The 23,289-nt window shown below is 41.1% G+C and overlaps 1 protein-coding gene across 1 annotated transcript in view; it reads left to right on the forward strand.

Moving 5' to 3' along the window:
• Positions 1 to 23,289, forward strand: part of LOC122563134 (acidic mammalian chitinase-like) — a 54,672-nt gene that overhangs the window by 25,729 nt on the left and 5,654 nt on the right. Inside the window, exons 8-10 of the mRNA XM_043716586.1 lie at positions 1,841 to 2,026; positions 8,517 to 8,633; positions 13,465 to 13,600. Of these exons, the coding sequence (XP_043572521.1) occupies positions 1,841 to 2,026; positions 8,517 to 8,633; positions 13,465 to 13,600 (439 nt within the window). The remainder of the gene's footprint in view (positions 1 to 1,840; positions 2,027 to 8,516; positions 8,634 to 13,464; positions 13,601 to 23,289) is intronic.

Genomic DNA, 23,289 nt, shown 5'->3' on the forward strand with positions numbered 1-23,289 from the left:
AAAGTGAATCACCTCACACTTACCTACATTGAACTCCATTTGCCACCTTTCTGCCCAGCTCTGCAGCTTATCTATATCCCGCTGTAACCTGACACATCCTTCCTCACTGTCAACAAGTCCACTGACTTTCGTATCATCTGCAAACTTGCTCATCCAACCTTCTAGCCCCTCCTCCAGGTCATTTATAAAAATGACAAACAGCAATGGTCCCAAAACAGATCCTTGCGGAACACCGCTAGCAACTGCACTCCAAGACGAACCTTTACCATCAACTACTACCCTCTGTCTTCTTCCAGCCAGCCAATTCCTAATCCAAACCTCCAACTCACCCTCAATGCCATACCTCCGTAGTGTACAAAATCCCATGCAAAGACTGCACAAAACACTACATAGGACAATCAGGAAGACAGCTAACGATCCATATCCATGCACACCAACTAGCCACGAAACAAATGACCAGCTATCTTTAGTAGCCACACACGCAGATGACAAGCAACATGAGTTCGACTGGGACAACACTACTATTATAGGACAAGCCAAACAGAGAACAGCCAGGGAATTCCTAGAGGCATGGCACTCATCCACAGATTCTATCAAGAAACACATCGACCCGGACCCAATATACCGGCCACTGCAGCGGACAGCTGGAACTGACAACCGGAAGCGAAGCGGCAGAGACAAACCACTATAAATGCCGGAGGAAACATCACAGAAGCGCTTCACAGAAGGCTCCCAAGTACTGAGGGTGTCACCTAGACAGGGGACGAAACGTCTGCAACAAATTCCCAGCTCAGCAAACAGAACCACAACAATGGGTAACAAATGCTGGACACCCTCATCCCATGATGAACAAAACAGTTTAGTTGGTGCTATGTAAGGTGAAGGTTGTCTTTTTCAGGGTTTTGTAGAGATTTGAGTGATTTGAAGGGATGTCTTACTGTGGCACTCCTGAAGAGATTAAACATCTTTCTGCACTGTATCCAGATATTAGTGTAAATGTTGCTCTCACTGATGTGCACCACCTTTTTTGGTACGTACTGACCATCTAAGGCATAGATCCTGTCTTCAGCTTACTTCATCAGCATTTCCACTGAACTGCTGAAACAAGACCTTGAAAGTTGTATTAGTATTCTTATTGCCTCCTTCAGATCCACAATGTACAATTCCTGTTTGGCCACAATTCCTCTTCCTCTCTCCTTTACATCCCTGCAGGATCTTACTGAAATGGTTCATTTCCATCTCAGTGGGCAAGCTGCCAATAGGAATTGTGTTTTCTGCTGACATTTGCTTATGACAGGTCAGCCAGAAAATGGGTCTGGTTCTCCAATCACATTGCTGTGTAGCAATTGGTGTCCTAGAAACTGCCCTCAATTACTTAGGAGAGGAAAAAGCACAAACCCCATACATGGGCAGTAGCTTAGAGTCAGCAGAGATTGATTGTAATGTAACATTTTGCAATGTGTGATATTAACTTACAGGTTTCATAGATCATAATATAGCAGAAACATCTTCATTGTTTTGATATTCAGAAAGACAGCTTGGAGATTTTTTAACTAAGGTAAATAGAAAGTGGGCACAGGGTATTTTGTCTGTCCATTTAATTTTAAATAAATGTGTCTGTTGATCAATAGCATAAACTGATACCAACGAAGCTGATATATTCAAGAGTATTTTAATGAAATCGCATCACTATGTTCCCAAGATCTTTCTACATTAGGCTGTTTTGCAGATGGCACACCATCCCTTGTACAAGTAATCATTTACAGAGAATTAAATGACAATAAGTAGCAGGAAATCCCCAAATGCGATTAGCTCATTTTTCTTATTGCTTCTGCTGTAGGAATTTGCTGCCAAATACTGGAGAGAAAATGGTTTACCGGCAGAAAAACTGATCATTGGATTCCCAACATATGGACGAACTTTCATGCTTAAGAGTTCCGGCAATAACAGTGGTGGTGCCCCTACAGTTGGACCAGGCCCAGCTGGTATCTATACAAGAGATCCTGGCTACTGGGCTTATTACGAGGTGAGGAAGCACGAGTACATTTTTCCTCACATGGTATGGTTGCTGAATTAACAATCTCGAGAATGAGAGTTCAACTCCCAAAATGATTTGAATTTGCTTATAAAAGCCTAGGAATGAAGTGTTGTTTGTCATAGAAATCTAATTGTTTTCAGTCAGATTCTTTAAGGGAAGGAGACTTAGCCTCCTAGCCTCCATATATGTCTCCAGTCTCAATGTAGTTGATTCTTAATTGCTTGTGAAGTAGTCCAGCAAATCACTCAGTTGCATTCTTCACGAAAGACAGGGTAGAGCAATAATATCCAGATCGTTATACATTTTGAAAAGCCATGAAAGGTATAAATATCTCAATGCTTCAACTGAAGAATGAATAATGCTTCCCAGTAATATCTCTTAATCCTTTAAAGTGGTCTTTTCAAGACCATCCCAGTCTACTCTCAATCAGTAAAGTGAAGGAAGGTGTCATCAACAGTACTATGATGCAGCACCTGCTCAGCAGTAACCTGCTCAGTGATGTCCAGTCCAGATTCTGCCAGGGCCACCCAGCTCTTGACCTCATTACAGCCTTGGTTCAAACATGGACAAAACAGCTGAATTCCAGAGGTGAGGGGAGAGGGACAGCCCTTGATATCAAGGCCTTGACCACATGTGGCATCAAGGAGCAAGGAATCATTTGGTGTTTGGGGCAGACTCTCTACTGGTTGGAGTCATACTTGGTACATAGGAAAATGGTTGTGATTGTTGGGGATCAGTCATCTCAGCTCCAGGACATCTCTGCAGGGGTTTCTCAGGGTAATGTAGTAGGCTTAGCCATCTTCAGCTGCTTCAGTATCCTTCCTTCCATCATAAAGTCAGGAGTGAGATGTTCATTCATGATTGCACCATGTTCAGCACCATTTGTGACTTCTCAGATACTGAAGCAATCCATTTTCAAATGCAGCAGGATCAGGACAATATCCAGACTTGGGCTGACAAGTTTCAAGTAATATTTGTGCCACATAAATGCCAGGCAATGACCCTGAGTCATAAGAGACAATCTAACCACTGTCTCTTGACATTCAGTTATGTTACCATCACTGAATCCACCACTATCAACATCCTGGGGGCTAACATTGACCAAAAACTCAACTGGATTCATTATATAAACATAATGGCTACAACAGCAAGTCACAGGCTAGGAATACTGTGGCAATGAACTCACCTCCTGAGTCCCCAAAGCCTCTCCATCTACAAACCACAAGTCAGGAGTGTGTTGGACTACTTCCCACTTGCCTGAATGGGTGCAGGTCCAACAACACCATCCAGGACAAAGTAGTCTGCTTGATTGGCATCACATCCACAAACATCAGGTCCTTCCAACACCAATGATCAGTAGCAGTGACGTGTGAACTACCTACAAGATGCTCTGCAGAAATTCACCAAAGATCCTTCGACAGCACCTCCAAAAGCCATAACCACTTCCATCAAGAAGGTCAAAGGCAGTAGATATATGGGAACACCACCCCATGGAAGTTCCCCTCACCAACCTAATTTGGAAATATATTACTGTTCCTTCATTGTTGCCAGGTCAAAATCCCTTCCCCAAAGGCTTTGTGGGTCTATCTACAGCACAGAGGGCACCTTACCACCACCTTCTCAAGGACAACTAAGTATGGGTCAATAATTCCTGGCCACATTGCCTGAGTGAATAACAAAAAAGAATTTTTTTTTGTTTGGGCGGCACAGTGGTTAGCACTGCTGCCACACAGCGGGTTCAATTCCCACCTTAGGCAACTGTCTGTGTGGAGTTTGCACATTCTCCCAGTGTCTGCATGGGTTTATTCCGGGTGCTCTAGCTTCTTCCCACAGTCCAAAAATGTGCAGGTTAGGTAAATTGGCCATGCTAAATTGCCCGTAGAATTAGGTGAAGGGGTAAATATAGGGGAATGGGTCTGGGTAGGTTGCTGTTTGGAGGGTTGGTGTGGACTTGTTGGGCCGAAGGGCCTGTTTCCACACTGTAAGTAATCTAATTTAAAAGAGTCACCATTTCTATGCACATAACAGTGATTATTTTAAATATACCCAAGATCCTCAAACAGACGGCAACCAGATAATGTATTTTAGCTGGCGGGTAAATGAGTCAGGGAGGTTTGCCTGGGTGCCAGGTAAACACTCTTGTTTCTAAAATAATGTAATGGGCTCTGTTGCAACTATCTGAGGAAGCAGTGAGGCTGCCATTTGCCAACCCTCCAGGATTGCCCTGATGTCTTCAAGAATTAAAGATGAACCTCCAGTGCAACAAAGCCAGGGAGAAAAGTCATTGGCACAAGAAATTGTGTTATTAGAAATGCTTATGATAAAAAGGCTCTTCAACCAAGAATTATTCACTTGGTCATGTGGTTTGTCCACTCTTTGACTGGCATTATGAAATAGTGAGCGATGTGTATATACATATTGACTGAGCAGTGGCAGGAGTGTAGCCTGGTGCACGTATTGCCTTTAATATTCTGTGAATCTACACCCCCAATCCTCGGCTTTTCGACTGCATAAAGCCTGCTTTCATTCACTGTATAATTGCAGCTTTCTAGATTGGAATCTATCACGTTGCACTTACCGAGATTGAATTGTGATCTTTCAGCCCACTGTCCCACCTCAACATTATTTAGCATCTTTCTTTAATCTTGTAAAGAATTAGCTCCACCTTTCAATTTTCACTGGGATAATTGAATAGCAGCATTGATTTATAATCTTAGAACTTGATTCCTTTAGAACATCTTCCTCTCCGCAGTCACCTTCAACAAAAAGTATCCCCAACTGATGAAAGCCAGGGTGGCAAAAACTGCTGACACAGTTGGACGGCATGGTGGCTCAGTGGTTAGCACTGCAGCCTCACAGCACCAGGGTTCCAGGTTTGATTTCAGCCTCGGGCAACTCTGTGTGGAGTTTGCACATTCTCCCTGTGTCTGCGTGGGTTTCCTCCGGGTGCTCCGGTTCCCTCCCACAATCCAAAAGATGTGCAGGTCAGGTGAATTGGCCATGACAAATTGTCCATCGTGATAGGTGCATTAGTCAGAGGGAAATGGGTCTGGGTGGGTTACTCTTTGGAGGGTCGGTGTGGACTGGTTGGGCTGAAGGGCCAGCTTCCACACTGTAGGGAGCCTAAAGAAAGGTGGAAGTTGAGAACCAGCACTTCAGTAGAAACTTGAACATAGCATGCAGTACTCTAAGATGACAGGATGTTGATAAGGGGAACTACAAGACATAGGACACCAGATCTGGCTGTGATTTTAAGAGACAGCTAAGACAGTGATTTCCACTGCCTTTTTTGTGGGATCATTTGCATATTTATACCACCACCCCCATTTATATTATTGGTACACTTGGCGATTCAGAAGTGATCTCAAAACTGAACTTTGAGATTGCACAACCCACTTTCAAACACATTGAAAAATGTTCTCTCTGCTACTTTATTTTAAAAATAATAGTTCAATTATGTTTCTTATTTCTGTAACTTTTCTAAACATCCTGCATGTAATACCTTGAATGTAAAAAAACACTTTCCCAAAATTGACACACACTGCATTCACTGTGTTTTCTCATCTCTCTTAAATTCTCAAAGAAGGCTATGAGATTTGTCAAACACTTTTGACATCCAAATGCAAGATATTGTGGAGAGCTTAACAATTTCCCATCCTCTGCCAATCTGGCTCTAAAGTCTACCCGACAGCAGTAGCAAATCTCCGTGTGAGGATGTTAGTTCCAGTCCTGCTAAGATACAACTTGGCCATCTTGTACAAGTTCCAGTTGACCTAGAACCAGTCTCAAGGCCTCAAAAATCTGATGCTCTCCCTCTTAAAACGGTTCTCCAGCCATGTATTCAATCACTTAAATGTTCTATTCCTATGCTCACTGGCACGTGTGACTTGAAGTAATCCTGAGATTACTGCTTTTGAAATCCTGCCTTTTAATCTCCTGATTAGTGACTGAGATTTGGTAGGATGCAGAGGTCAAACCTCTCTGGTAATTAAAACCCAGAAAAGCTCAACTCACCTCATAATCTGCTAAAAGCGTGAGTGAGTGAAAGACAACTCCATTACCACTATTTAAAGAAAAATACCAATTTATTTTCCTAACTCTAATAGTGAACACTAAACAAAACTATGAACAAATCAAAGCCCCCTTTTCTGAACTAATTCTATCAGACCCCAACTCTATAAAAATGCTGCTCTAGTAACACAATTATTAAACATTACATTAATTTAGATCCTCAAAGTCCATACAAATGGTCTTCTCCTCTCCCTTCTCCCCAACTCTACTCTCTTCCTCCTTTTTACTGCTTTTACAGGAAAGGGTACCTTGTGATAGATAGTACCTTGCGCTATTTCTTTGAGAGCAAACTGTTAGATGAGCAATTAGCTCTACAGCAGTTGCTCTGACCAATTTTCAAAATGCCCTGGCTTTATACCCTTCAATATTGTTCCCTCTCATTGGTCCATTGTTGTCAATACAATAAGTTCAAACTCAATTGGGTCTTGGTATCCTGGGCCTAAATTAAATTAATTGGTTAAGTTTGAATTGTTGTCAAAATAGCAACCAAAATTCAGTATCCATTTAACAGCCAATTGTTCCATGTATCTATTTTGGAACAGTCTGTCTCTTAGCTGTTCTGCTCTGGCAGCTGAGGCTGCACTTTAAATTTGCTTTAAAATTCAGAAAACACTTAAAGTGAGCATACACTCTTTTGACTTAGTAACAGATTGTCCCAGGAGAATCATGCACTATCCGTCTGAGTGCCTTAAACTGCTTGGCAGTCACCTTTACACACCTATCTTGCATGTGACTACTTCCCTAAGTAAGTTTGCCACATCGATCTCTGCCTTGTGCCTGCACTCACAACTTTCCCACATGCTACAGACTGTACATTCCACTTGGTTGAGCTGTCCTATCACATCTAAATTTTACAAACTACTTATTTTAAGTAAAGTAGTTCACCAGTTACCCACCAACTAGCTTCTACCACTATACCGAAGTAGGAACCAAATACTACAGGGTGAAAAAAGTAGATTAAACAAAGGTAAAAAGGAACACACCCCCACCCTCTTTAGGAAACTCCCCACTCACCAAACTCACTTCTGCTCACAGTGCTTGAAATCTGCACTCCATTTCAAACTTCACTGAGACCTATACATTTATATTGTTTGGAGCTAAACCACAGCTACCAGGCCACCCAATTAACAAATTAGCTGATCTCCAGCAGAGCTTGTTTGCCCTTGTATAGGACTGGAAGAATGTAACTTCACTTCCTTAAGAATAAAGTAAATGGTTGGAAAATTCTTCGAAAAGACTCAGAAATTTTCTCTATAACAGATATGAAGCTAATGGTAAGGTTCTGGGGTTAGCTGAACAAAGACACCTTGGAGTCCAGCTTCATAGTTCCTTGAAAGTGGAGTCTCAGGAAGATAGGATAGTGAAGAAGGCATTTAGTATGCTCTCCTTTATTAGTCAGTGCATTGAGTATAGGAGTTGGGAGGTCGTGTTGCAGCTGTACAGGACTTTGGTTAGGCTACTTTTGGAATATTGTGTGCAATTCTGGTCTCCCTCCTAAAAGAAAGATGTTGTGAAACTTGAAAAGGTTCAGAAATGATTTTTGGAGGGTTTAAGCTACAGGGAGAGACTGAATAGGCTGGGGCTGTTTTCCCTGGAGTGTCAGAGGCTGAACGCTGACCTTATAGAGCTTTCTAAAATCATGAGGGACATGGATAGGGTAAATAGACAAGGTCTTTTCCCTGACATGGGGAAGTCCAGAACTAGAGGGCATAGGTTTAATGTGAGAGGGGTAAGATTTAAAAGGGACCTAAAAGGCAACTTTTTCACACAAAGGCTGAACGCTGACCTTATAGAGCTTTCTAAAATCATGAGGGACATGGATAGGGTAAATAGACAAGGTCTTTTCCCTGTGAGAGGGGTAAGATTTAAAAGGGACCTAAAAGGCAACTTTTTCACACAAAGGGTGGTGTGTGTATGGAATGAGCTGCCAGAAGAAATGTTGAAGGCTAATACAATTACAACATTTAAACGGCATCTGGATGGATCTATGAATAGGAAGGGTTTAGAGGGATATGGGCCAGGTGCTGACAAATGGGACTAGATTAGGTTAGGATATCTGGTCTGTTTCTGTGCTGTACATCTCTATGACTCTAACCAATCCATCAGCATTCAGATTAGCTCACTTCATAAAAATGGATTCCGCATTGGCCAGGTCCTTAATGCTTTTTTGTGCATTTGTATATGACAGAGACCAAAATTAAAGAAGTCGATTAAAGCCAGTTATTTGCAGGTAATTTGACAGGTGTATAATCAGCCTTTTATAGAGAAAGGCTGACTTTTATTCCACCTAAATAAACAATCTGTTCCACCCATTCCTGAATCATACCCAGCAATTTTTAAAAATATAAATGTGTAACTTTTTATAGCTCTTGAACATATAATAATAGCCAACTGTTCTCATCGACAGATCTGTGACTTCTTGAAAAGTGCTGATAAACCAATTTATACATCACAAATGGTCCCATTCGCTTCTAAGGGAAAGGTGTGGCTTGGATATGACGATATGAACAACTTTGAGACCAAAGTATGGTTTGTGTATTATGAGTTACCTGAATCTGTAAATTTATTTGGGTCTAATGTTGAAAAATATTCAGCCATGTCTGTGCACAATGTTACACAAACCTACATGTTAAAACAGGAGATTAATTCAGCACTTTTGTCTTCCTGATCCACGCAGGTATTTCCAGAAAGCCCTGGACTCAATAAATTACAGGAGTACAGAGCAACTAAAAATAAATTATCTAGAGAAACACTACAGTTTCCTGTTTTGGCCTCCAATTGTTTTTATAAATAATCCATTATTTCTGTCTTGCTGCTTGTACACTCAATAAGTTTCTTCTGCTACTGATGTTAACAATCTGCTGTTTGAAAATTGGAAATTTTTACTATCTCAGTGTCAGGAAGAGGAAAGGGCTCCTCCATTTTTGGATTGACTTTTTCTTCAATAGAGTCACAAAGATCTGCCAATGAAGCAGTGACCTTTCCAAAGCTATCAACCTCACAAAGCTCAAAAAGGCTAAACTAACAGTGGGTACAAAATTCAGGAAAAGGGAATGTGAGGTTCTTGAGCTTGATTGACACAGGGAATGAAGAGCTTTTGACATTTTTAAAAGTGGACAAATCCCCTGGATGAGTTGTATCCCAAACTGCTGTGGGACACAAGGAGGGAAATTACAGGGGTTCTGACTCAAATTTGTAATTCCTCTCCGGCTGCAGGGGAGGTGCCAGAGAACTGGAGGGCAGCAAATGTGAATTTTTCAAGAAGGGTGTTCGGATAAACCAGAAAATTACAGACCAGTGAGTCTCACATCAGTGGTAGGGGAAAGTATTGGAGATTTGCTCAGGGATAGTCAGCATGCCAAACAAATTTCATTGAATTTTTCAAGAAACTGAGCAGGTGTGTAGATGAGGGTAGTGCAGTTAATATTGCTTATATGTATTTCAACAAAGTCTTTGATAAGGTTCCACCTGGAAGACTGACAAAGAAGTATAATGGGATGCAGGGTAACTTGGAACTAAAATTGGCTTAGTGGTAGGAAACAAAGGGTGGCGTTAGAAAGCTGTACATATGACTGGGATCAATGCTGGGTCCCTTATTGTTCATGATGTATATAAACAATAGAGAGAAAAAGTTGAAGGGCATAATAAGTAACTTTGAGAATGACCTGGGTATTGGCTGGATGGTTAACATGAGGAAGGAGTTCTTGGGCTATATGAGCATGGATTGGTCAAATGGGCAGACCAGTGGCAGATGGAATTTAACATGTATGTGTGTGAGGAGATGCATTTTGGAAGACGTAACAAGATTAGCCAGTATTCAATTAATGGCAGGACATCAGGTAGGTCAAAGGAACAGAGGAATCTTGGGGTGCTTGTTCACACATCCATGAAGGAAGAAGGTAGTTAAGAAGGCAGACAGAACACTTGCCTCTATCAGTTGTAGCATAGATTATAAGGGCACGCAGGGAATGTTGGAGTTGTACCAAACTTTGGTTACGCCACGTCTGGAGCACTATGTGCAGACTGACCATTGCACTATAGGAAGGATGTGATTGCCCTGGAAGGTGTGCAAACAAGATTCACCAGGATGTTTCCTTGGATGGAGTGTTTAGCAAAGAGGAGAGGCTGGACAGTCTCAGTTTGTTTTCTTTTGACCAGAGAAAGCTGAGACCCCCTGATAGAGATACATAAAATTATGAGGGGCATGATCAGGGTGGATAAAAGCAGGTGATTCCCTTAATTGAAGGGTCATTAATGAAGGCGCACAATTTTAATATAAAGGACAGGAGGTTTAGAGGGGATTTGAGGAAAGGAATTCCCACCCAGAAGTGGTAGCAATCTGGAACACAGTCCCCAGGAAGGTAGCTGAGACAGGAATACTCACAACCTTTAAAAATACTTGGATGAGCACCTGAAATGTCATAGCATTCAAGGCTATGGGCCAAGTGATGGAAAGTCGGACCAGTACAGACTTAAAGTAGTTTTGTTGGTGCAAATTCAATGGGTTAAAGGGCCTCTTCTGTATGATTTTATAATTCTGTGGTGAGCAGCACAAGAAATCAAAATTACATACACAAGTGCACAAATCTAAAAAAGTGCATTCATAACCAGCAAGAGAGCCAGAACTTCACAATGAAGTGTACCCATGTGCCACAGTTCACTCTTGTGCAATGTTTCCAAAATGTATGGAAGCTTTTTATTTTCTTTCATGGGATATGTGTGTCACTGGCTGGATGAGTATTTATTGACCTTCTCTAATTGCACTTGAGAAGGTGGTTGTGATGGTGGTGGGCCAACATTTCAAATTGCTGCAGTCCATATCCTGTAGGTACAACCCCAGTGCTGTTAAGAAAACAGTTTGTACTGGATTTCATTATTATTCTTGCTTGCCAATGATATCTCTTTAGGGTCCATGTATGATTTCATGTATTAATAGAGTTTGTACCATTTATCAAATCAAATTACAAATAGAAGTCCTACTGCAATGTCTTTTCAATTGCTAATAATTTCAAACTTGCCAATCAGCGGGCGGCACAGTGGCTCAGTGATTAGCATTGCTGCTTCACAGCACCAAGGACCAGGGTTCGATACCAGCCTCAGCGACTGTGTGAAGTTTGCGCATTCTCCCCGTGTCTGCGTGGGTTTCCTCTGGGTGCTTCAGTTTTCCCCCATAGTCCAAAGATATGCAGATTAGGTGGATTGGCCATGCTAAATTGCCCATAATGTTCAGGGATGTTTAAGGTAGGTTCCATTAGTCAGGGGTAAATATAGGGTAGGGGGAATTGGTCTTTGAAAGGTTGGTGTGGACTTGTTGGGCCGATGGGCCTGTTTCCATACTGTGGGGATTCTATGAATAACAATTCATAAGCAAAAATATTTCTGTTTGAGATGTTGGCAAGGTTAGTGGTCCACAATGGATTCATGATGCTTTACCCATCCTCTAAGCAGATATTAGTAATTTAGATGCAACACTGACATCTACCTGACAAGATCAAAAATTGCCCAGTTATGTCCTGTGCACAAAAAGCAGGATAAATCCAACCCAGCCAATTACTGCCCCATCAGATTACTCTCAGTCATCAGGAAAGTGTTGGAAGGTGTCACTGCCATGCTGTCAAGCTGCTCTTGCTTCGCAATGACCCGCCCATGATGCTCAGTTCACAATCTACCAGGACCATTCAGCTCCTGACATCATTACAGCCTTAGTTCAAATATGGACAGAACGAAAGAGACCCTGCTTTCACTTAGATTAGAAATACCAGCAGAAAGTGAAACATGGACTGAATTCCAGAGCTGAGGTGAAGTTCAAATTTCCACAGTAACTATTATTTCACAGTTGTTGCAAATTCACTTTCTACTGCTTTTTCTATTCTACATGAACATGAGATCCCTTTCATTTTGCTCCCTACCAAGAATTAAATGCCTTTCTCAGTGTTTAGGAAAACACTGTCATTAACCAGTGCAGTAACTCAAGTCTTGATTTGGTTTCTTCCACTCCATATTTTTAAAAATTGGATCTGAGGGAGAAAAATTACTCAGGGGTGCATTCAGGCCTCCCCACAATTTGACAGAGTCTCAAAACAACTGTCATATTTCGGTAGTTATAAATTAGATGTGAGCTCTTTCAAACACCATCTGCAGCAATGTGTGTGCAGATCCCGCATTGGATGGTTTAGTCAGCTCAGGATCCACAACACCAGAATGGAAGAAAGCCATCTTCATTCTCAATGGCTGGCCTAAGGTGAAGAAAAGGAGGTACATTTAAAAAACAAAAACATGGCATTCATGTCCTATAATAGATAGTTAGATATAGACAGCTCGAATAATTTGCTGAAAATGTGTTGCTGGAAAAGCGCAGCAGGTCAGGCAGCATCCAAGGAGCAGGAGAATCGAAGTTTCGGGCATGAGTTCCTTGGATGCTGCCTGACCTGCTGCGCTTTTCCAGCAACACATTTTCAGCTCTGATCTCCAGCATCTGCAGTCCTCACTTTCTCCAGCTCAAATAATTTCACAGCCAATGGGATTTATGCAAACATAGAAGATACACTTCCTTTCACAAACACAAGAAGGGACTTACAAGTATTTTGAGAACAAACAGTGGCATTTTTCAGACACCACAGAGACAGTTTATGTTCCAATGCTGCACAAAACCCCAAATCCCACTGGGCCAAACCCATACCCTACATTGAGATGGACAATTGTGATTTATGTGAAACCAAGGTCTAAAAGGTGGGCCACAGTTGGGTTATCACCACGGGTGAGTGGGTGACCTCCACCTGACGTTGCATGTATTGCCGAAAACATGAGTGAGGTGGCTAAATTACTGGAAGAATAATCGAGAACCTCAGATTAATGATCCAAAAATATAATATCCAAATCTTATCATGAAAAATTCAGCTAACATTCAAAAAAATCAGTTGGAATAAAAGGCTGCATCAATAATAAGTGTAAGATTGTCAATAAAACCTAATAGGTTCATTAACATTCAACAGTGAAACAACTCTGCCACCCCTATCCACTCAGACCTATACACAACTCTAAACCAGTACCAGTTTCATCAACTCTCAAGCACTGTGTGAAATGGTCTAGTAAGCCTCTTAATTTGTCAAGAAGGTGGTTCACTACCACCTTCCCAAAGGCATTTGGGGGTGAGCAGTAAATGTTGGTCTTGGCAGTGACACCCATGCATGTCACTTAATGAATAATTTTTAAATATCAAAAACCAGTATAGATCTGGACCACTCTACCTCAGGATGACCTGATTAAAAATGTAAAACAAACTAGGTGCAGAAGACAATATGAGAGTTTTGATTAAAAGAAACAATGACATCTACATTGTTAATTTATCATTTTAGGTCCAATGGATGAAAGATAACAAATTTGGAGGAGCATTTTTGTGGACGATAGATCTTGATGATTTGCAAAATCATTGCAAACAGGGAGTACTTCCACTAACAACCAGATTGAATAAGCTTCTTGAAATAAATTCAGGTAACATTCTTACCATAATCATAGATTACAGGGGAGTCAATGATATTGTCAATGAACTAGTAATCCAGAGATCTAGGATAATGGTCTATGGAAACGGGTTGGTATCCTACCAAAGCAGATGGTGAAATTTGTATTCAATGAATACATCTGGAATTATACGTTAGTCTAATGAAACCATTTGCATATATTGTCCCTTGGTGTAAATAGTTTACTAATGCACTGTATTGATAGGAAAATCTGCTCTCCCTCCCTAGTCTGCTCTACATGTGACTTCAGACAGCCGCAGTATGATTGGCTCTGAAATGCCCTCTGAATTAGCCAAGCAAGCTACTGAATTGTACCTACTCACCAGAAAAGCTGATAAAAGGAGTTGAACTAGAGAAACCACCTGACATCCACCATTGTATGGAAAAAAAAACCAATGACACATGGAGCCTTGTCAACCCTGCAAAGTCCTCCTTTGGGACTTATGGCGAACTTGAAGCACTATCTCAAAGATGAGTCGAGTAACAGTCGAAAAGTTATCTCACAGAATCATACCATACAGCCAGTGTCCCAGACCACCACCACAATCACTCCACCAACAAGACAACCTCCAGAGATAGCAACATAGTGGAGTGCAGTAAGAAGGGAATTTCCCTGGGCATCCTCAACATTGGCTGTTGAATGCCGCTTGAAGGATGTATTGAGGGTGACAAGGGTACAGAATGTACTGTGGATTCATATGTCAATGTTCTAAGTAGCTTACTAATTGAGCTGGCTGAGTACAAAAGGAAATGTTACTCGTCTGGGCCTATGGCGGGTGGTGAAGGAAACAACAAGAAAGAGAAGTGTAATTGGCCTCATCCTGACCAATCTACCTATAGCAGACACATCTGCTGGGACACGACCAGTACTCCGGCAAAAAATGAAGTCCCACCTTTACTTTAAAGGTACCCTCCATCACATTGTACAGCACAATTGCCCTTCTCAATGTCTTAGATTTTGTACAGATCCAGCACCTTGCAACTAGGGATCTATGAGGTGCGGTGGGATATCAGCAGCAACAAAGTTATATTCAACCACACTGTAAACTCATGACCCAGCAAAATTCCCACTCTACCATTACCATCAATCCAGGGGAACAATCCTAGCTTAATGAAATATGCAGGAGGGCATGCCAGGACCAGCACCAAGCCTACCCACATATGAAGTGTCAACTTGATGGAACTACCATACAGAGCTACTTGAGTGCCAAACAGTGTAAGCAGAATGAAATAGACAAAGCGAAGTGATCTCACAACCAATGGTTCAAATCTAAGCTCTGCATTCCTGCCCAAACTTCTAATGAGCGAAGGAATAAAAGGATAAGACAGATAAATCAATGGTTGAAGAGGTGGTGCAATGTGCAGGGATCATTGAGATTTCTTCTGGCTAGAAAAGACCTGTTCAAGAGGGATGGGTTTCACCTGAACTGGAAAGGGATCAATACCCTGACAGGGAGATTTTCTAGTTCTATTTTGGGAGCCTGTAAACTATTAGAGAGAAAGAGTCGGGGTGGGGGAGGGTCCTAAATAGCAGTGAAAATAGACAGATGAGAATGGTTCTGAATCAGAAAGAACACTTTGGGACGAGTGATCATATTTCAATCAGCTTTAAAATAGTTACGGAAAAGGATAAGCCTTCCATAAGAGCAAAATTTTTAATTGGACTAAGACAAAGTTTAATGTTATGAGACAAGAACTTTCAAAATTTGATTGAAGTACACTTGGCAAATAGAGGGACGACTGACAAGTGAAGGTTTTCAAAATGTGTTAGTGAGAGTTCAGAGGCATTTTGTGCATGTTAGAATGAAAGGTAAGTATGCTAAGATTAGGGAACAATGGATGAATAAAGATATTGAGGTTCGAGTCAAGAATAAAAATGAATCATAGATATAGACAACTGAAATCAAATTAATCTCTTAAAGTATAAAAAGTGTTGGGGCATTCTTAAGAGGGAAATCGGGAAGGCAAAGAGGAGATATGAGATAGCCTTGGCAGATAACGTTAAGGATAATCCAAAGAGATTCTATAAATACATTAAGAGCAAATGGGCAACTATAGAGAGAGTAGGGCCCCTTAAAGATCAACAAGGTCATCCTCAGTTTTTATTGGGGAGAAAGAAATGGAGGCTAGGGAACTCAAGGAAATAAATATTGATGTTTTAAAAACAGTTCACATTACAGAAAACAAAGTTCTAGAAGCCTTAGAAAACATAAAGATGGATAAATCTCCAGGAACTGATCAATGTATCCAAAGATATCATGGGAAGTTAGGGAGGAAATTGCAGGACTCCAAGCAGGAATACTCATATCATCTGTAGCCATGAGTGAGGTATCAGAAGAGTGGAGGGAGGATAATGTCGTATCTTTATTTAAGAAAGGCTGCGAAGGAGAAATAAGGAGAAGCCTGGGAGCTATAGACCTGTGAGTCTGACATCAGTGTTGGGTAAACTGTTGGAGGTGATTCTGAAAGATAGGATTACGTACATTAGGAGAGGCAAGGAATGATTAGGGATGTTCAGCATGGTTTAGCGCAAGGGAAACCGTGTCTCACAAACTTGATTGAGTTTTTTGAGGAAGCAACCAAAAAGATTGATGAGGCTAGAATGTTAGATGGTGCTTATTTAAATTTCAGTAAAGCCTTTAATAAGGCTCTGCATGGTAGACTAATTAGTAAAGTTAGATCACATGGGATTCAGAGTGAGCTTGTTAATTGGATACAAAATTGGCTTTACAGTAGGAGATAGAGGGTGATGGAAGAGGGTTGCTTTATGGACTGGAGGCCTGTGAACAATGGTGTTCATGTGTTCAATGGTGTTCGATACTGGGTTTACTTTTGTTTATCATTTATATAAATGATTTGGATGAGAATATAGGAGACATAGTAAGTTTGCGCAAAATACCAAAATTGGTGGTATAGTGGACAGTGAAGATGGTTATCTAAGATTACAAAGAGATCTTGATCAATTGAGTAAATGGAGTGAGGAGTGGCAGATGGAGTTTGACGTAGAGAAGTGCAAGGTATTGCATTTTGGTAAAACAAACGAGGGCAGGACTTATATAATTAAGGGTAGGCCATAGAACATAGAGACCTTGAGGTTCAAATACATAATTCTTTGAAATTTGCAGTTAGACAGTTAGACAGAGTGGTTAGACAGTTAGTCCACAGTTAGACAGAGCGGTTAAGGAAGCATTTAACACATTTGCCTTCATTGCTCAAACCTTTGAGTATAGAGGTTGGGATATCATGTTATGGTTGGTCAGGACATTGCTTGAGGCCTCTTCTGGAGTACTGTGTGCCATTCTGGTCTCCCTGCTATAGGAAGGATACTAATAAATTGGAGAGGGTTCATAAAAGATTTACCAGGATGTTGCCGGGAATGGAGAGTTTGAATTATAAAGATAGACTGGATAGACTGGGACATTTTTCACTGGAGCGTAGGAGGTTGAGGGATGATCTTACAGAGGTTTATAAAATCATGAGGGGCATAGAAAAGGTGAATAGCAAAGGTCTTTTCCCTAAGGTGGGGGAATTAATAACTATGGGACATATTCATAAGGTAAAAGGAGAAAGCTTTAAAAAAGACATGGGGGCAATTTTCTTTTATACAGAGACTGGTTAGTGTGTGGAATTAATTGCCAGAAGAAGTGATAGTTCGGGGACACTTAATGTTTAAAAGACATTCGGGTACGTAGATGAATAAGAAAAGTTTGGAGGGTTATAGGCCAAATGCAGGCAGGCAGGACTATTTTAATTTGGTAAAGTGGTCGGCGTGCACTAGTTGGACCAAAGGGTCTTGTTTCAATGCTATATGACTATGATTATATTCAGTTATGAATGGCAGTGGTTGTTGTAAATCAGTCATCCCAGCCACAATACATTACTGCAAGAGTTATTCAAAATAGTGACCTAGACTCAAACAACTTCAGCTGTTTCATCAAAAACCTTCCCTCCATTATAAGATCAAAAGCATTGAGGTTAACATTGAGCAGAATGGGAACTAGATCAGTCATATAAACTCTAGCCTTAAGAGAGAATCACTTCTCTATCACGTGTATATGTTTGATTTAAATGTTTCTTCGAGTTCGCATTTTGACTGTTTAATAGTCTCTTCCTTGATTAGTCACACAATTAAGCTTAGACTTTCACAGCCTCAAATAACTCCTTCAGGGTTCTAACTAAATACTTCTGGTCTGGAGCTTTCAACTAAAACCTTTACACTGAGAAAACTTATTTCTTAACAGTTCTGAACTAACAGCTTTCTATGGGAGAAAATGTTTCATACATCTAACTTTCACCAGGATCTCTGTGAACTGAAAAGAAATGCTTTCAAACTGGTTTAAAAAAAAACATGGCTCCAGAAATATGGACACATTAATCATTAAATCTCATTATATACACAGACTGAGACCCAAGTGCCATTAGTTCAAAAACTAACCTCAAAACTGATTCATATTTATACATTGCATGCTTCTTACATCATACAAGGGAAACAATATTTGTGTAAATTCAAGAATATTTTACATCAGGTTAAGGAAATCCTTTGTCTGTCCCTCCCTCTCACCATGAGGCCTGTTTCTGACAAAGACAACCTTTGCTTCAGAAAGGACTGTATTGGATGGTCAAGTTCCCTTGCTTGGACCCTTCCATCAGCATTGCTACCAGCTGCTGGAGGTCCCAGAACAAGAAGGGACTAGTTGGCCAGTATGAGGCAAATAACTTACTTTTAAGGCCCCCTGTGCCACTGCTGGGTGATTAGATATGGAGCTAGTGGATCTGAGATTCAACACAGACCAATTTAAAAATCTAGGTACTAGAGGTTTCCTCTGGATCTTAGTGCTGGCAAAATAGTCTGCAATTTTTTGAAGTGAAGTTAGCAGAGAGCAGGATTGCCAATATTGCAGTATCGGCCTGAGGACTCCAGGAATTGAAGATTGATATGCAGGACCCTACTGTGTGTCACAGTAGACTACTTGAATTTTACAGCAAAGAGAAAGATCCTTCGGCCCATTGTGTCCACGCCAGTAATCAAGCCATGGAGGAGGAACAGACAAATTTTGTTTTAACTTGAGTCAATTTTTAAAAATATAATTTCGGCAATTAAAATGGCACCAGATAATGATAACTTATACACATCTAACTGTATTTTCATAAATACAAGTGACAATAAATTGCTATTCTATTCCCAGAATCCATCTATTCTAATCACAATTTCTAGCACTTGGCCCATAGTCATGTATGTTGCCTTAAGCATAGAATTTTATAGTAGAGAAGAAGGCCACTCAACCCATTGTGCCTGTACTGGCTCCCAAAAGAGCTACCAATCTAGTACCATTCTCTGTAACTCTCTAAATTCATCACTTTCAAATGTATATCCAGCCCTGTTTTGAAACCTCCCAAGGAATCCATCTCGACCAGTCTCCCAGGTAATACATTCCAAATCCTAAAAACTCTCGAGTAAAGAAGTTTCTCCTAATCTCATTCTGAGCTGTCTCACTGACAATCTTGGAATTACGATCCCCAGTTACTGACATACAACTAGTGGGAACAGAAAATCCTCCTTTATCCTGTCAAAGTTGTTCATAATTTTGAACACTAGGGTTGGCAGCATTAGCAAAGCTCCACCAGCAATCAGAGGTGGCAGCGATAGCGACAACAGCAGCAGGAATGTGACTCTTCACCCACAGGCTGATTGAGACACCAGGTCCAGGCCTAATTCTAGGCAGTGGCTAGGCCCGGCTGCCAGCATCGGTGGTTCCAAACACCTTTATGGGCAGAAGACTCAGGTTTAAGATACTTTTCTTATCTTTTGGCTTTCCTTTATTCCTGCTGGGCTTTAAAAATTTCTTTGTAACCAAGATAGCGCCGGAAAATAGCGACTTTGTGCACTTTTCACTGCAGTCATGTATTCCGATACTTGAGTACATGTGACAATAAAATCTAATTCTAAGATTCATAATCTTTACTGCTCCAAGGAGAATAAGCCCCATTTCTCTAATCTCTCTTTGTACCTAAAAGCCCTCATTCCTGGTACTGTTCTGGTATATCTCCTTTGCGCCCTCTCCAGGCATTTAGCATTCACCCTTAAATAAGGTGCCCAGAACTGAACACAAGATTCCAAACATGGGCTGACCAATGATATGTTGAGGTGTGGTATCATTTCCTTGCTTTTATACTCTGCACCTCAATTTGTAAATGATGTGCTGGTGGCAGTGTTGGACTGGGGTGGACAAAGTCAGAAGTTACACGACACCAAGTTATAGTCTTACAGGTTTATTTGAAATCATAAGTTTTCAGAGCACTATTCCTTCATCAGGTGAAGTGGAGGGAAACATTTAGGCACAGAATTTCTAGATAGAAAGATCAGAAGATAATGCAAATAGTATGAGTGGATTGTTGACAGGATGAATAATAAGTATTTGCAGGTGATCAAAAGTGTCAGATGGTGTGAGTAAAGTGTCAACAGCTGAATAGCAAGTGAAGGTATGACTTATGATCTGATTAATTGAGGCAGAGAAATAATTACTAAAAAATAAAAATAAAATGGTGCTGGAGACAAACCCAATGGCTAGAATAACATGATAGATGTAAGAGTCACATGCCAACAGTCTAACCAAAGTGACAAGTAATCCAAACTGTACAAACTAATTAAGGTAGAGAGATCATAACAAGTTATCAAGGTGAGGGTGTGAAGACAGAATAAGGAAAATTTTATAAATACAGAACAGTATGGTGGGGTCACACATAGTGCAACATGAACCCAAGATCATGGTTCAGGTGGTTTGTGCTCAGCGATTCTGTGTTATTGTGTATCGCAAAGGCCACATTGGAGGACGCTTACCCAAAGATCAGAAGCTGAATGTCCTTGACCACCGAAGTATTCCTTGAATGGGAGGGAACATTCCTGTCTGGCGATTGTTGCACGGTGTCCATTGTTGTAGTGTCAGCATGGTCTCTCCAATAAATAATGCCTCAGAGCATCCTTCCCTGCCAATATATGAGGTAGACACCATTGGCTGAATCACATGAGTATCTGTCATGTGTGTGGTTCATCGTGCTACATCATGTGGTGGTAGCATTTATGTCAATGATTTGGCATGTCTTGCAGAGATTGCCGTGACAGGGTTGTGTGATGTTGTGGTCGATGTTGTCCTGAAAGCTGGTAGTTTGCTGCGAACAATGGTTTGTTCATGGTTTGACAGTTGTTTGAAGGCAAGAAATGAGGCGTAGGGATGACATTGGCGAGATGTTCGTTGTCATCGATGACATGTTGAGAGCTACAAAGAACATGATGTAGTTTCTCCGGTCCAGGGAAGTACTGGATGACAAAGGGTACTCTGTCGATCATATCCCATGTCTGTCTTCTGAGGAGTTGGTGCAGTTTTTTCCTGTGGCATGTTGGACCTGGAAATTGATGAATTGAGCATCGTATCCCATTCCTAGGAGTGTGTCTTTCAGCATTTTTAGGTGTTTATCATATTCCTCATCATCTGAGCAGATGCTGTGTATATGCAGATATTGTTCATAGGGGATGGCCTTTTTAACATGTTTATGGTTGAAGCTACAGAAGTGCAGCTTTTTGAGGTTATCCATGGGCTTGCAGTAGAATGTGGTACTGATATGTCTGTCCTTGATGGAAATGCATGTGACCAAGAATCAGAGTGATTCTGAAGGGTGGTCCATGGTAAGTCTGATGGTGGAATGAAACCTTTTGATATCATTGTGTAGTCGTTTCAGTGATTCCTCACCATGAGTACAAAGGAAGAAAATGACATAGATGTATTTTGTGTATAGCACGCATTGGAAGTCCTATGCAAGCAGAGATATGTTGCTTGAACTTGTGCGTGAAAATATTGGCATACTGGGGACCAGTTAGCTTAATATCTGTAATGGGGAAGATGCTTGAGCCTATTATCAAGGAAAAAGTAGCAGGGCATCTCGATAGAACCTGTCCTGTTGGGAAGACGCAGCATGGGTTCATGAAAGGCAGATCACGCTTGACAAATCTTTTGGAATTCTGTGAAGATGTTATGAGCAAGGTGGACAACGGGGACCCAATGAATGTAGTGTACCTAGATTTCCAAAAGGCCTTTGACAAGGTGCCGCATAAGAGTCTGCTACATAAGATAAGGATACATGGTGTTAAGGGTGAAGTATTAGCATGGATAGAGGATTGATTGATTAACAGAAGCAAAGAGTGGGGATAAATGAGTGCTATTCTGGCTGGCAATCAGTGACTGGTGGTGTGCCTCAGGGATCGGTGTTGGGAACCACAATTATTTAAAATTTATATAGATGATTTGGAGTTGGTGACCACATGTAGGGTGTCAAAGTTTTCAGATGATACTAAGATGAGTGGCAGAGCAAAGTGTGCAGAGGACTGTGAAACTTTTTAGAGGAACATAGATACATTGAGTGAGTGGGCAAAGATCTGGCAGATGGAAATCAATGTTAATAAATGTGAAGTCATACATTTTGGTAGGAGTAACAATAAAAAGGATTATTAATTGAATGATAAAACGTTGTAGCATGCTGCTATGCAGAAGGACCTGGGTGTTCTTGTGCATGAAGGTTGGTCTGCAGGTACAAGTAGTTAGGAAGGCAAATGGAATTTTGTCCTTCATTGCTAAAGGGATTGAGTTTAAGAGCAAAGATGTTATATTGCAGTTGTACAAGGTGCTGGTGAGGCCACACCTGGAGTACTGAATGAGTTTTGGTCTCCTTATTTGAGAAAGGATGTACTGGCACTGGAGGGGGTGCAGAGGAGGTTCACTGGGTTATTCCAGAGGTGAGGGGGTTGACTTATGAGAGACTGAGTAAATTGGGATTACATTCATTGGAATTCAGGAGAATGAGTGTGAATCTTACAGAAACATATTAAATTATGAAGGGAATAGATAAGATAGAAGTAGAGAAGATGTTTCCACTGGCAGGTGAAGCTAGGACAAAAGGGCACAGCCTCAAGATTAAAGGGAGCAGATTTAGGACTGAACTGAGAAGGAACATCTTCACCCAGAGGGTTGTTAATCTAAGGAATTCCTTGCCCAGTGAAGTAGTTGGCGCTAGGTCAGTAAGCATTGTTAAAGCTAAGTTAAATTATTTTTGAACGATAAAGGAATTAAGGGATATGGTGAGAGCACAGCTAAGTGGATCTGAGTACATGAAAAGATCAGCCATGATCTTATTGAATGGTAGAGCAGGCTCGAAGGGCCAGGCAGGCTACTCCTGTTCCTAGTTATTATTATTATTATTATTATTATATATTTGGTCCCCGTGGGCTGTTCCATGTGTCTGGATGAAGAACGTTTGTTGAAGATGAAGATGTTGGCAAGGATGAAGCAGATGAGTTGTAGGATGGTACTCAGAGATTGGCAGTTGTTGGTGCTGAGTACTGAAGCTGTTGCAGCGATGCCATTGTCATGGGGGATGTTGGTGTAGAGTGCCAAAATGTCCAAAATGATAATGGATTTCCCTGTGGTGGTACCGGTTTCAGCGATGGTACTGGGGGAGGCTTGATTACTCCTGGTGGTGGTGGTGCCAAGTTTCTCCAGTTTCCTGTTCTTGGTGTGCATGTAGGTGACGGAGTTCAATTGCGTCATCTGCTTGGCAGTGTCTCGTAGCTGATCTGCTGTATCCTGAGCACAAGCTGAGAATATGGGCTCCATC

The sequence above is a fragment of the Chiloscyllium plagiosum genome, chromosome 26 (assembly GCF_004010195.1).
Source record: "Chiloscyllium plagiosum isolate BGI_BamShark_2017 chromosome 26, ASM401019v2, whole genome shotgun sequence".
Classification (NCBI taxonomy): domain Eukaryota; kingdom Metazoa; phylum Chordata; class Chondrichthyes; order Orectolobiformes; family Hemiscylliidae; genus Chiloscyllium; species Chiloscyllium plagiosum.